Raw genomic sequence first — 16,512 nt, forward strand, 5'->3', positions numbered from 1 at the left:
GTCAAATTTTTACAACTTTTAATAATGCCAGAGTTTTGATGAAGTTGGTAATTTATGTAAGGCATGTACATTTTCTTCCGTAATAACTCACTACTGCCACTAACAGTTCAGTCTCCTAAATGAGATAAATTGGTGAAGTTACCACTTTTCACTGTTCTTTTAGGGTACTTCACAAAAAAATAGTGCTATTTACTCTTATGTGTCTAACATATAATTAATTAAGTTTGATTGAAAATTAATTAGTACTTGAAATTTACCTTAAAATGACACATTATATATCATGGCAATTAGAGAACTGTTTCAAAGAGGGCAAGGAATTGGGAGTGGGGAAAAAATATCTTCCAGCTCTACAAATACATTTCCAAGTTCTCTTTCCAGAAAATGGTTAATAAAAGAACAATTTTAAGAAAACTCTTTATATCTACTAGTGTCTAGAAAGTTGTCTAATGGTGCACTACACAATTATATTTTCTTGGTGGAAATCTTCCCTTCCCCAACCTAGTTACGTGTGCAAGGTAATTGACCTCTTTTTGAAGCAAATCACATTTATTTGGGCCCAATTTCAGATTTGCAGCCTTAGACTTATTACAGAATATTTGTAAATGTTACCATCAATTCTTATTTCAAAATATTAGTGGGGCCCAGAATATCCTGTAGGTTGAGATGCACAGACTAAACAATACTGTCATCTAGAAGTCTTTCAAATATGTATTGTGCAAGCCAAAAACATCAGGTGAAGCTGCCAATAGTCTGGTCCTGCTGTGCATGCAGCTATCTTAACAGTTTACCTCCACATGCCAATATTCACTTTAAGGCTGTGTGTAGAAAGACAAAATCAGTTTCTGTAACAACTGGAGTCCCAAGTTTTTACGGTAATAAGTAAGATTCTTTATAAGACTATAAATCAACACATTGCGTTTTCTATTATTTGTCACCAACTTGATACTACTATCTCTTCTTAAACAAATGTATGAGACCCAAGGACTGACTGAAGGTCTGGAACGTGCCTTGCAGACAATTTCTCAGTGACAATTTCTTAGTGACCACTGTCTTTTCTGCTATTCATAAGCAGCCAGGTGTCTATTGTCTGATGGGGTCCCATCTGGTATTAATCCTGTATTGGGCCAGCACAATCCAATAAAGCAATTGCTATTTGCTTTATTGTGCAAAGAAAAACTCCTGATTCCTAGAAATAAAGATTACCAAACTAGAAGTTACAGAGTGTTCCACTGGCATGCTGTGTATTTAGAGCAAATCTAGCAGAAATACTCAGAATTCACTTTCATCCTTCACATTTACATGTCAGCTTCTTCTGGATTCAGCGACTTATTTTATACAGGCACCATTTCCTTTCTTCCTCTATTATTTGTTGCTTGTCAAAATAACCCATTTCTATTTCACATCCAGGAATGATAAGGTAATATTGGTTAAAAGAAAATCTGCCAAGTAAATTGCAAAATAGTTTATTTTGTCAGAGAATTAACACAGTACCAGCTACCTTCACTATTTCTGTCTGCAAAGCCACAGCAGAGACTTTTGACCCTTTACTCACTCAATAACATGTCTTGAAGAAAGGTGCTGGATGTTGGAACTATAGGAAAAACCTCTATGATTATATGGCACTGTAATTCAACACACCTAGGTTATTTAGACTCATGGCTTGTTATAGAGGTCAAATATGCAAATCAAATTTTTCAACCAGTTTTTCAAAGTTGCATATATGCAGTAGCCATGCTCAGTGAAGACAAATAAATGGCTCAGTTTTGGGTAACCTGATTTATTACCTTTAAGGTAATTTATTACCTTTAATTAAATTTTTTACCTTTTAATTAATTAATTTATTACCTTTTTGATGCAATAATTTCATATTTCCACACTTTTAATTTTATGTATATTTCATATATCATATTCCACAAAAAAATGACAAAAACATGCATTCTGTCATCTTCTTGTTCAGATAGTATATAATTATATACATGAAATTTTAATAGCTTCAACAAATATGATATCCTTCTTATATTTAGCAACATGAATCATGCATACATAGCTTCTCTACAAATACCCTTTCTACTGAAAAAATTTTGGCAATCCCAACAATACTCCCTAATATGATGGAGAATATACATTCCTTATGAACCTCCCCATGGTACAACCATGAGAAAATGATACTACAATGAAATTTAATGTGTTTAAATGATGTCTACTTTGAGTAACCCAAAGTGTTAAAAATAATACAGAAAAATTCATCAATACCTAAGATTTTTTCTCCTTCTGGCCTGTTTTACTAAGGAAAAGGAAAGAATGAATGTAAAAAATGTGAGAAGGCTTTTAATTTTTAAAAAATTTGGGAGGGAGTTTTGTTATCACAAGGGCAAATTGCTCAAAAATTATGATAAACTTAGCTGTATAGGAGAAGAAATAAAGAATACAAATTTTTTGTCATTAGACAATTAACCCCACTGAAATTAATTTAGATTATATAGATCATCATAGATACCAACTTTATCTAAACTGAAAGTTTATTCATTTCAATACTGAATTTACATGAGTGAAGCCTGTGTAAATAACACATTTTGTAAATCAAAGTAACATGGATTTCCCTAAAGCTTAAGAGGTTGGTTAGTCAGTGGACTAACAAATTCTGTCATTATTACCTGTAATAATTTAAACAGATAGTAAAACTCAATTCTGGATAACACTAGGGTAAGACTATGAACCTGATCAAACATTTGTCACCCTTTATAAAAGATAATGTGTTTGAGTAGGAAAGTGTATGCACTGCAGCTCTCAATAAGAAGTGTGACAGCAGTGGAAGACGTTGCACTCCTGACATGTATTAGACCATTTTAAAATGACAGAACCAAATCATGGAAGATAGATAGATTAGACAGACAGACGGACAGACAGACAGATAGATAGATAGACAGACAGACAAGACAGACAGATAGATAAATAGATATAAACATAAACATAAACACAAACACAAACATAAATATAAACATAAATATAAATATATAACATATTATGTGGACTTAATAGTTTTTTGATAAATGGGAAGAATTCATTTGCCAAAAAATAAAGAAACCAAGACTCTCACATTCCTGCAAAATCAAGTCAAACGTGATTATACCACTAGCTATTAAAAATTATGATCATTTAATCTGCAAACTACTAATGGAAAGATGTGATAAAGTTTGTTGCTTCAAACACAAAAATAATTTTTAATAAATTGATAAATAAACAATTATCTATTTATAAGAAGCATATATATGTAATTTGAGAATGCCTACAATGACAAGCATATAATAACTTCACCAAAACATCTAAGAAGCTTTCCACGGTTCAAATGTAATTTTGAAAGTGGTCTTTTAGACTTTTACACATGCAAAAACCTGTGTACAGTACTTGTAGTATCAAAGCTCCATTAAACTCAAATTCATTTTGACTCTTCTTCATTTATGATAGCAGCCTAGTTTATCAAATAGCAGTTCACTTCTAAATCATTAATAAATTGGTTGAGTGTAAAGTCTCACTTTAAAAAGTGATGATTTTTCTGTATTTTACCCATTCAAGAAGTGTCCTACTGGTGAGTAAATGGGTACCTAACCCTCAAAATGGTTGACAGCCTTCCTCCAGCATTTAAATAGTTAAAAAAAATTTGTGTTTCTCACTGATATTCTTATATGGATTGAAAATATCAATACTTACTTGAGCTTCTCAGCAAAATTTTCACTAAGACACAATCCTGGTGTAGCAATGTTTCCAAGAGCAAGTTCAAATTACAGTATGGCTGGGATAAGAGCAGCTTCAGCAGACCTTGGGGTGCCATTTCTCTGGCTGATGGAGTCCTTTCAATATAAGATAAAGACAGAAAGAATGATATAGTTAATGTACCTATAAAATTAATATCCTTAAATTGCAGGTGTAACACTAACTACCTTAAGGCAGATCAGAGAAAGAATTACACTTAATTTCAACTAGTTAAAAGCAAATTGACATTTATTAGTCTGCCACAGTTACATCTGATACAAACACCTGTGTTTATCTCCTTCATGGAAGTGTATTTTTCTTGTTCTACCAAGCAAAAAGGAGAGTTTTATTCCTGCAGTTAAATAAATGTAAGGGTATTATTTTTTAGTGTATTACTGCAGTAATTGTTGAGTGAGAGATCTAAAGTGTCTGTTCTTGATGAAGCATACAAAGCTCTTAAGTAAAAGGCAGTGAAAATGCTCAAAGGGGTTGCAAAATTCCACTTTAAACTGAGCAATTCTTATGTGTCCTGAAAAACCCACAAGAAATATTAGACTGGTTGCATTACTGCTCTGCCAGCAGGAGGAAGTGAGAAAGTGTAGTATAAATTCATTAGCTTTTTAAAAGATTGCTTTTTATTTTCTGTTTGCAGTTTATTTTCTGTTTGTGATATCCATGTTTGGCAAAAATTGAGGTTTCCAATACTATTCTGGGGTTTACTCTGAACAAAGCTAGTGACCCAACTACAATCACTGAATTCACATTACAGTTAAAAAAAAACCAAACAAACAAATCTGTCCTGCCAAATGTTTACCACTATTGTATTCAGTATTTTCTTCTTGAAACATTGTAAAAACAAGTTTTCAAGATTGGGTTGTAGATTTTTTTTTCTTTCATGTATAAATTTATATTAATTTGAAGTTTGTTTTAAAATTAAATTTCAACTGATGTTTAGTCACCATATTTACTTTTTTGGCTACAAGTTTATATAATAGCTGGTAACACTGAAACTTTATTCACCTCATACATAAACTTTTATGCACATGAGTTTTATATGCATGATTTTAAGGACTTCATATGGACTGATGCACTGACTGGGCAGATATATTATCTGCCACTATGCAAAAAACACCTTCAGCATCAGTTAAAACCTTCTTCAAAAGGAGGTTTTCAGTCTGACATTTTCCTGTCAGACTAGAGAAGTATTTATATGCCTCTGTTTTATGTGCCATTTACACATAACTTTTGGGACAGAACTAAAATGGGCTCATGTGGTTGCTCTGACAGAAGGGTACCTCTCCATTAAGTTGCATGCTTTCATAACCTCTGACTTAGCCAAGTGTGCCACCTCCCAACTACGTTTGAACGCACACATGAAAAAATAGATGACTGCACAAGTATTTCACTGTTGAGTCAAAGCTGCTATTTATACAATGTACTCAATAAATACCTACAAGAAAATAAAAGAAAATGTCAGCTGATATATTCCTCTAGTTTAGTCCCTCACATGTCTATGTTTCCATTAACAGAAAATGCAGTGTGTTATGTATCTTTCAGGAGAGCCTTGAAGTCACCTAAGGAAACCACAGCACCATCTTCTAGCAGGGCCCTTACATACCACTGCTATGACAAAAATCCACTGTAATAGTATCTTAGTAAAGGAAGATAGGCCTTTGCATTCTTAAAACAATTATCCTAATTTTTGTGCGTTCAAGATTAGTTCTTTACACATAATTTAATGCATGTATAATCTGTATATAATCTAATCAGTAGTCAGTAATTAAAACTAAAATTAAAACAGTTACTATATTCATACTAGAATTAATGCTATAGCTGTCAGCAAACTCAATTCTTCGCTAATTCAGTTAAAATATTCGAGCCAGTTTAATTTTTTTCTCTTCCTTTTCCTTTAATGTCCTGTTATCCTATCTAATAAAATCACTTATTGCCTTCAAACTAAAAGATAAGTGACAAGCTGGGTCAATTATATTTATGAAGAATATTATTTTAAATTCCTATAGAAATAAATTACATTTTTATAGTATCTGAATTGAAAAAAAAACCTGTCTGTCATTGACCAGATGGGAAGTTATCATGTTGTAATATACACCAGCTCTTGGCTCTTTAAGCATCTTGCAAATTGAAATGTACAATGGTGTGACTCACTTGGAGGAAAAATAAAATATAGCAGACATTCCCTACAGCCATGAAGCTAGCACCAATAAATGCACTGAGAAGTTTTGTAACGTGCATATGGAGAGACATATGTTCTCTCATCCTCATAGCTCAGTACTAGTGAAAATAAGACTAGCCTCATAAAAAGTGACAAAAGGTGAAGTACATATAAATATCACACATATAAATGTCCTGTTTTGCACAGCAGAAGAAAAAAAACCCGACTTTGATTTGCAAATTTTATGATTATAAACCCCAAATGAGGCAAAGAATGAATCACAATTACCACTGGTGGAATCACAATTACCACTGAACGAACTGTCATATAAATTATCAGTAATTATTTAGTTCAATAACCAACTATATTATTTTGGTTTGTATTCAGGACAGTAAGAAAGAAAACACCACGTGCTTATTTCAAGATATTGTAAGGCACGTAGATAGGCCAATTCATGGTATGAACCCTGATACTGATGTTGGAACCAAATTGATAAAATTAAACAGACTGTAGCCATTTTAAGGAATGATAAATAATGTAGAAATCAGGTTACACAGTAAACAAATTAATTTCAGGAACTAGCCAAACTTTATTTTGAGATAGCAAGTTTAGGAAGACTAAATACTTTATAGGTATATGTATGACAAATTAAGAGTAGTCAGTTAAAAATTAGGTGGCCACAGTTGAGAAGCATCTAAGGACCTGTGCTTCCAATTTCGTTACAGACAGTGAACATATATTTTCATTAGATATAAAATGTAAGATCAGAAACCACCTCATGAATAATTAGGATACTCTGAAATACAGTCTTCTGCAATACTCAAAGATAACATTACTTTATAAGGTTCTAAATGCAGTATTTGGAGGGGAGAAAAGTTTCATTCACATAGAGTATAAAACCAAAAAAAAACCCAGAACACATCAGAATTACTCATCAGGTACAGAGTCCTTCACTTTTTTTTTTTTTTTTTTCTGAGCAGCTGAAAGGTGTGCTGTTAAAAGGAAACATTAAATAGGAAAAAAAAAATCCTATTTGGTGATCAAGAAGTTGTACATTTTAGTACCTTTCTTCCACAGAAAATAAGTGCTTACTACATAGCTCTGGAATAGTTTTCTGCTATTTATTCAAATTTATCTTAATTACACCTCAGAAAAGATAACTATGTCAGACTGAAATGGTACCAGCATTTCCTTCACATACTGTTACAAAGCATAGGGTACTCATGAAATCATCTTCCAAAACTCACACTTCACAGTGTAATTTAGATTTTGAAATCTGGCCTTGCATGAGGGCATCAAAAAACTTGCTGTCTTTTCTGCAATGAAAACTTAATGGAGCATAAATTTTCCAGAAATGGATGACTAGATTCCCTTCTTATGCAGTCATTCCATCTACTGTATCCCTTCTCTTCTCCTTTCTCTCCAACCATGCATAACGTAAAAAGTCACTGACAAAGTTCCTTGCTAAAGGAAGCTTGATAAACACACGTGATCTTTCACACTTTGTAAGAACTTAAATTACTATTTCAAGCAGGACACATTCTGAATTCACCAGTTATTCAACTCAGTTTTGCATGTAGTTAGTGAACCACATGATTTTGATGCAGCCACAACATATATCCTCTCTGGTTCCATAGATACCAGAGGCACCAGGGAAGGAGAGAACTGGATGGATGATGACATGTAGCTAGGAGTGGAGCCTATGGAGAGAAATCAGTGTGTTTTGTGTAGTATGAGGTAAAATTATTGGGAAGAAAAATATTGTGGGTACTAGGAAAGAGGTAATAAATCCAAAGCAAATGGGTCATCCATAGGTCACCACTCATTTGATAACGTACTCCTCCAAAATATAAAAATTATTTCTCAGAAAAAAACCAGCAACATCTCACAGCTTTTCAGGAAAACCTCTCAGGAAATAACCTTGAAAAGGAGGAGGGGAGGTGAAGGGGTTAGGAGAGGATCTACACTGGTGCAGGAGCGCCTCAGTTTCAAAATTAGAAAGCAAACAACAGCACAGCTGGTAGCATGTATCTTCTATGTCACTTGTCATTATATGCAGTGACACAGAAAAGTGAAGCTCTTCTAATAACTGGATAATCTCCAAAAAATTCAACTACGATCAAGCAGCATATTGTTCAATGAGTTATTTATGTACCAAATATTTTTTTTTAAACAGCAATCCTAAACAGAAAGGCATACATTCTTTATCTCCCCTTTAATTATAAGTCCTTTAGAACAGCAACTGTGCTGAACTTCTGTGTTGTCAAGTATATTGTCATATACTCTTTAATTAGAGACAGAAAGCATTACAGATAATTCAAATATCAAACATAATTAATAGACTAGCAAAATACAGTGCTTTCAGTGCAACTTTTCTTCAGACTCTCAAAGATTAGAGAAGTCTGGAATGAATTAAAAAATGCTGCTATGACTTCTAAAAATCAGAATATTAATTAGACATTTATTCAGATATACTCTTCAAAATGTAACAATATTTGACTAATACTGACTATCTGGTGATCCTTTTACAACAATCAACTTTTGATACTCACTTCAGAAGGAAAAAACAGGATGATGGTATGCAAAATAACCAGTGCAATGGATGATAAAAGACTTCTGAAAAATCTTGAGGAAGATGTTCATCAGAATTATCCAGAAATGTCCTGGAAGAAACCAAATACTTCTGAATGACCTGGGAGACTAAAAATCCCCTTGGATCACTACTACTAAGTATATCTTATGATAAATACTCTTAATACGTGTAGGCAAACACATAATTGCAATACTACCTATGTACTGTAAAAAATATATATTTTATTCACTTTCACTCTTTGAAACTCGGTATCTAATAACTGTTATTCAAGTTTTCTTTGTATTTTTATTCCATATAGCACATTTTAAAACTATGTTTGAAAATGCATTCAATAAGCCAATTTCTCTTCAGCCATTCATTTCTACAGCTCTTTTCTTCCTGCATAACAAAAATGCACAGTATTTTCAACACTTTTATAATAACAATATGTAAAGTATCTTTTGAAATGATACTGACTGACATGTAAGCATATAGAGACTTTGAACCTTGAAGCTTCGGACCTTCACTGGCTTGAGAGAAATGGAATACTGGCTGTCTTCAAAAGCAAAGGACTAGAGAAAAACGAGATTGTGACTAGATATCACTTTTGTAATACTTCACTTACTCAAATGATGAGAGAGGCAAAATCTATAGATACTAAAAATGAAATATTTTATTAATTAATTATATAATTGTATTACAGATATGTGTAATAACAAGATTCTATAATTTAATATTTGCCTTTATTTATTGCCTAGTAATAAATTATTAGTATTTGTATAATCTTCTAGGATTCTACTATGATTCAATAATGTATGATAGTAATGGATGCCTCTTGGCCTCTTCCCTTTTTATTCTCATTCACACTGTATACAGTTCCAACAGAGAGGAATTCTAGCCTGTTACATCCATCCTCCATTAAATATAAACAATTATCACTTCACAAGTGCCTTACTTTTCATCTTACTTTACTGTGAATTTTTTATCTTTCATCTAAAGTAATTCAGAACTATAGCTACCATGTCTATTAGGCCTAGATAAAAGAAGAGAGAGAATTATACTTTTTCAACAAGAAAGACAGGTGTATAGTTTCTTAATTTCACTGAAAGGTAGGCTGTCCTATTTGGAAAACAGTCTCACTAATATAAAAATAATAGAAAGAATTTACTGCGGATATCTAAATGATCTTAAGTAAACAAAATCTGAGCAGAACAATCAGCACAGTGAATATCTGTTCTTTGTGAATTCACATAAACTTGAAGATTAAAATAAAGCTGAGAATCTAATATAGCCAAAAGAAGAACACACACTGAAAAAGGATTATTTTAAGGACAGTAATTTCAATATTATGAAATTTAAAAAGAAATATTTCTCCTCCACTGAAATATTTTTTTTCTGAATATAGTAAAGTATAGAGCAAACATCCTACACAAAAGTGTGACAAATACATTTTGGTTAGCAATCTAATTTTAAAAAAGGACAACATTTTGTCTATTGCTTGTGTAGGAACTATTTGAGAGAATTCTAGACTAAAGCAGCTTGTTAAGTATAACTTTTTAGCTGTATCCTTAAGAGTCTCAGCTGTACCCTAAGAAGGAGCACAGGGCAGGTTTTTGTATTCTGACTTATTTGCTTATACTAAATCTCTACAGAAGTTTTTGAAGTGACATAATCTGAGGGTTTTAAAGATTGTTGAAATATTAGAATAGCTTCAAATACTATTAAAAAAACCCAAGTGTCTAATGATAATACAGTAATTCTCAATACAATTTTTTAATGTCCACTGCTGGCTAGGTAATTCTTGCCAGGAAAATCCAACTCTGTACCAAACTGCTGAACTTAACTACTCTTCTAACAGAAGTATAATAATAGCTGGTAGGACACTTGTTTTTTCTTCAAGTTATGCTAAAGCAGCTGCCTATTGTCTCAAAGCAGCAGATAGTGGATTTAATACCAAAGCAAGATTTCAAGTTATAGTAGTTTATTCTTCAGTCAAGTATGACAAGGTGAGAATTGATCCTGTAAGCCTGAGTGCAGGTGTGAAAAGATGAGATGCCAGCAAGATGCATCCTAACAGTATCTCCTTGTAGTGTTTGCACCATTTTTGTCTGTATAAGGAATAAACCCTACTAAAAAGCAACTTCATGAGGTATAACTCATATATTAGGGAAATGTTCTCAGTCTTTAATACTGAATGACATTCAATTTACAACAATAGACAGCAATTTTCCCAATAGGCTCCCTAAATGCTTCTCTCAGCATTTAAATAATTTACCTGACATCTTGTTGAGAAAAAGAAGATATAATAATTCATAGTATGAAATCACAAAAAGGTGCACCCACTTCACTTTTTCTCTCTTCCTTTACAGACTATCATGACCTACTTAGTACAAAAAAACCCAAAGAATATCAGAACAAGCACAAGAACAGATCTGCTCCAAACTAAGCAACCCTCAACCTGAGGCAGAAGAGAGTCTATGCTTTGAGGCCTAGATAATTTAGATAATTTACTCCTTGTGGTGGGTCTAGTGCTGGCTAAATTGACACTGCACCCACTAGAATTATCTACTTATTTCCTGCTGTGAAATAGGATTAGGAGGAAGGCAAAACAGGCTCAAACTTGGAACAAGAAAACTTCGTACAAACTTGGTAAAAAAATAATGACCCAGAATAAGACTTTTAGAGCACTTCTCCTCCCCCCACAACTTCTTTTCTTTCACACTGACAATGTACAGAAACAAATCAGTCAGTTTGCCATCTCTAAAAGTAGTCTTTCACCAGTTTCCATAGTGAGAGGAGACTTTTCTTCAGACTATGGAGACGTCTCCACAAGAAACAGTTCTCTTGGGACCTCGATGTCACAGGTATCAGCTGCCCAGGAGGATGGAAATTCGATCACTGTGTAAAAGTTCCTTCCTCGACTAACAGCCGTGCCAAAACTGTTACTGAGGACCGTGTTAATTATGTGGCACACTTTAAGGATTGTATCTGTTCACAAAAGCTCTCTTTGTCTTTGAAAACAGAGATCTTTCTTCTTCTTCCCTGGGAGGCAACAGGGATCTTCATCTCTCTGTGTTCAAACTTCTCATGAGATCCCGGTTGCTTCAATATCTGCTTACTTCAAACACAAATGCCTTTGCCCATGGCCTCAATGTGAATGGTTCATCCACCTCAAAATGCATTTTCTATGAGTTACAGGGAAATAAGAGTATCTTCTCCACAGCTTAAAAAAAGAGAAATTTCAGTCCACAACTCTCCTTCCCTCATCTAGGACCTGTTTCCTCCTTTTGCCTGACCTCAGTGTTTTCATGCTTTTTCTGTGCATATCTTCATCTCAGTCCTTCTCTTTCACTCAGAAGAGAGAACAAAGTGTCTGCAAGTCTCATCTGGGCAATAACGGATTTGATATCTTGCCTGGGCCTGCAGGTGGTCATGGGATCTCTTCCTAGCTGTGGGAATCCAGGATATTTCCCTGGCTTCCCTGGATGCCTCCAGACCCGGGCAGGGGGCTCAGAGGCCTTGGCACAGTGCCCAACACCCCTGTGGGCTTGATCTCAGTCCCTGGAAAAAATTACCATCATTACGGGAAGAATTGCAAGTCACAATAAATAAGTAGAGCATAAATTAGATTGTTAGAAGGTAGAAAAGTGAATTTATAGAATAATTTGAAATAAGGGCTTTAAAGCTAAGACGGAGAAATTTTGGCGTGGTATGTCTTTCTTTCTTTCTTTCTTTCTTTCTTTCTTTCTTTCTTTCTTTCTTTCTTTCTTTCTTTCTTCTTCGTGGCATCCATCTTTTGGGTTAGGATGGCATTTCTGGATTGGTTTGGGAGAAAGCTGGACAGTGCAATGTAAGTGTCATGTATTGGAAAGTAATTGTAAACATCATGTATGTAATTTATAGTATAAAAGATAAGACCTGCCCTCTGGGCAGGCAGAGTGCCTCTGACTGACCTGCCAGACAGACCTCTAGAAGTCAGAGAAAGAATTACTTATATAAGAAAGAATGAACAACATTGGAAACCTCAGAAAACAGCCTCTGACCTTTCTTTGGTGCTCGAGTTGGGAAAACACGAACTCTAAGACCATCAAATGTTGTATGGTGAGTGATCTCAGGCTCAAAGAGACCACACCAGCAGTGATGCCTAGCCATGGCCACGAGCTATTTATGATAAAGAGTCTTTTGGAGCCGTGCTGGGGCCGGGCTAGGATCCCAAGGGCCCAGCCAGAAAACTGGTTGTTTGAATTACATTCCATTTCAGGGGGGCCTGGCCCAACACCCCACTGGCTGCAGGGGAGCTTGGCCCAGGCCAGCGGTGTGGGAATAAAATTCCCAGATGCAAGTTCTTCCCTACAAGGTGTCTACCCAGTTGTTGTGTGCCTACCCAGTTGACTATAATTGATGTTTGTGCTGACTATTTGTTGTTAATGTTTTATGTCTTTGTAAACTGTTAATACTCCTAGCTGCTTGTCCCTTCCCATGCCCCAGTACCTACTCTTGTATCCATGCCCCAAGCTTATAGAAAAATACTGTTTTTCTAATATATATAAAAGAAATTTTGGCTCAAATTAAATTTTACAATTCAGATGATGATCTTAGAAATCTATTACAATTTGGTTTGAAGGGAAAGCTAAAATACTGATAATAAATTTGCAAGGCATAAATTTGTGCCTACTGTGGTATCTACGCCCACCTCCACTGTCCCCTCCAAAACAGCACATGAGCAAGAACTCATGGGATTCCATTCAATGGTAAAAACCCCTAAAATAAATGAGCCAGCATTACAACTAAGACTGTTATAGATAAAAACAAGATCAAACCGAATTAAATATGATTAAAATAAACGATATTTATTTTGCGACAGAAACACCGTCCTCGACAGCCACAATTAAAAAGGACAGCGCCGAGCCCGGGGTCGGCATCGGGTGAACACACAATGATTTGAACTCTATCGCTCCAAATCCCCAAATGTTCACCAAGCAGCTTTGGTTAGTCCAGTTTTTATACAGCTTTTCCTTGCCCGGAGCGGAGGTCTTTGTCTTCTCTTGTCATTCAGAATATTCATGTAGTTTTCTTTCACCGCGTTGGGCTGGACAAAACCATATCCTGGGAGCTGATGAATTCTGATGAAGGCAAGTTCAGGTTTACAGGAAGATGGGACTGAGATTTAACTTGCAGATTTTGATTTACTGGAAACAGGCATTCAGATGTATTTTTCTTGATGGCTCTGATTACCTTAATTGTGGGTGTTTATCTGGCTCTTATCTTTTGGGTGCTCTCTGGACAGAGCCATCTTCACCACGGCTACGTCCATGTCTTGCTAACCCAGCTCTTCAGCTTTTTTTTGGAAGTTACAGTGTTGTGATTAAGCAACCCCTGTTCCTCCCTTTGCAGCTTTTGGTTTTTAAGTTTTTTCTTACTTTACTCATACACACATTGCTTATTTTACATTAATTCACAACTTTACACGAATTACATTATATTATATATTACAAGACTAAAATATGGTATTCCCAGGTTGAGAACACAGTGAAGATGAAATCACCAACCAGAGCTTTTTCACCTTGTCGCCATGACTTAAACAGCACTCGGCCAGATGACATCCCTAGGCCAAGAGCCAGCAAGCTTCTTCCTAAGGACTCCTGTGAGGATGGAAGCTCTGGCCCTGCTGCACAGCACAGGTGAACTCCTCCTCCTCCAGACTGTCCACTGGAAGCAGCGGCAGTGCGCTTGATCCCTCAGGGCACCCCCCACAGAGCTGATTCTCAATAAAGGCCTTGAAAAAGGAGGTGGTGTCCCATTCCTTACAGGCGGCAGGGCACAGGTTTAATGCTGGCTAGATGTTCAGCCGAGCCACGGGCCCCCTGGCCTGGGAGGCAGGGCTGGGATTTAGCAGCCGAGCTCCCGGCGGCTTCCTGAGCCCTGCGCGGTGCCAGCCCGGCCCTGGCCACGCCACTGGTACCTTTTACTCAGGCATGTCAGGAAAATTAATCCACAAACACCAGAGGTTTATGTCCAAAAATGAGACAGAGGAGTCCTTTTATTTTATTCGAATAAAGGGAGAGGCCATGGGGCATTCCCCTGAAATCTCTCAAGCGTTTGGAGGACGCAGCCTCCTTTTATCCCATTTTCCCGGCCGCTTTTCCCTCTCTCTTTCCCCATGGACTGAGTTACTTGAGAGGCACAGACTTCCCGGAACGCCTGACATCTGAGATTCCCTTCTAATTCCCCTATTTCCTTTTAATTTTTACTTCTTACAGAATTCATAGTTTTTCCCCATTGTTTCTTTCATCTTCTAATACCCAATTTCATTTAACAGCAAACCTACAGTTTGTTTTTAAAGGCAAATATCAATCAGTGGAATCCATCCCATTGTTTCTTTTATCTCTCAGTGCTAGCCTTACCTACCAGCAGATCCACAGCTTGTTTGTAAAGACAAACCCGACATTCCTCTCAGGCAGAAGAAAAGAAGGGGCACTTCCTGGGCCTGTTTGTTTCAAAATGCATATTCACAGAGGCATGTTCAGCCTTCTCAGCTGTTTAACGTGTTGCCAATTCTCAAAACCGGTCACTGATTGGTTTTTTGTCAGACACAGAGGAAGCCTGCTGGTCCTGACAGTGAACTATTTCAGGAAATTAATACAAACCACCACACTCCTCTTCAAACTAATGAGTAAAGAATGGCATTGCACTCTGCTGTGTATTCACAGGCAGCACTGAAACAGTGCAATCTACTACATGAAACCCGAGCTACTTGAACTGAACAATCATGTCAGTGAGTAAGACAATGATGATTGGAAATTCAAAAGTATGAAAATCCTCTTATTTCAGAGGTTTGAGTAAGCAGCAGGAAAATAGCAACACTCAGTAGATTAGGGGAGCACATTCTAGAGACTCCTTGTTCAACAAGTCCTTGACAATGTGGACTAAAGCCAACAGAGAACAGTTGCTTGTGACATTTTCAGGTGACACTGAACTGGGCAAGCAGACAGTATTTAACACAACAAACAGCTGAGTGCCTACTCATGGAGGACTGGGCCAACAGAATTTCACAAAGTTGACTGAGGTAAAGAGCAACTGCTTATGCCAGCTACAGAATTACAAGAACCCAGGTTGGGAACTGACTTGTCTGAGTGCCACCCTACCCAGCCACAAACCTGGGGTTTATGGACAGCATGGTGTTGAAGACAAGGCAACAGTATATCATCACTAGAAAAAATGCAAACCACACACTGGGCTTTATTAGGAGGAACATAGCAACTAAAACAAAGTGATTTACTTCATCTACTTGTCAACAGTTTAAGCCTTACCTAGAATATTTTGTCCAGCTGTTGAGCCTGCAGTTCAAGGAGGATGTGAGAAAACTGGAGAAAACTAAACTGAATCATCTGTAAGAAATGTTTGAGGGCCCTAGAGACCTTTACACTGGTGAAAAGGTGGCTAAGGTGGTCAATTCATCTAATGGCAGCCTGCAACCACCCAAAGAGTAACCAAAAAGACAACACTGACCAACTTTTCTCAGCGGGGGCCGACGTGATACAGCAAATTACAGCCAGCAGCTTTGAGGGTTCACACTAGATATGAGGCAGCATTTTGCACTAAGGTATCACACCTGCAGAGCAGGCTTCACAAAAAAGTTGTAAAACTTCAGTTCCTGGAGGCTGGCATGTGTCAGTTGAGTCAGCATAACACAGTCATGCTTGACTACTCTTGGTGATTGTTCTGCTTTGAGGAGGAGGCTGGATTAGACAACCTCCAGCAGTCCTTTCCAAGCAACATTTCCATTATGCTAAAGATACTTCAGGAAGGCCACAGAAGGATGGAGAGACATGAAGCACAGAAAAACAAGTATTAAATGATGACTCAAGATTCAAAGGTGAATTTTGGACCAGATCTAAGAAACCTCGTCACACAAAAGAAACTCTAGACCAAAAACTTAGGATGAGAAAACAGAATCACCTTATTTGAAGTTAAAGATATTACTAATTTTTCAGAATCATTATGGTTTTGTTCAATT

General features: G+C 36.2%; 1 protein-coding gene across 1 annotated transcript in view; it reads right to left on the reverse strand.

The window, feature by feature from the left end:
* The window catches only part of KIAA0825 (KIAA0825 ortholog), a 265,101-nt gene that overhangs the window by 158,124 nt on the left and 90,465 nt on the right, over positions 1 to 16,512 (reverse strand). Inside the window, exons 12-13 of the mRNA XM_056513524.1 lie at positions 8,476 to 8,586; positions 3,709 to 3,848 (exon numbers count right to left, since the gene is read on the reverse strand). Coding sequence (XP_056369499.1) covers positions 3,709 to 3,848; positions 8,476 to 8,586 — 251 coding nt within the window. The remainder of the gene's footprint in view (positions 1 to 3,708; positions 3,849 to 8,475; positions 8,587 to 16,512) is intronic.

The sequence above is a fragment of the Oenanthe melanoleuca genome, chromosome Z (assembly GCF_029582105.1).
Source record: "Oenanthe melanoleuca isolate GR-GAL-2019-014 chromosome Z, OMel1.0, whole genome shotgun sequence".
Classification (NCBI taxonomy): Eukaryota; Metazoa; Chordata; class Aves; order Passeriformes; family Muscicapidae; genus Oenanthe; species Oenanthe melanoleuca.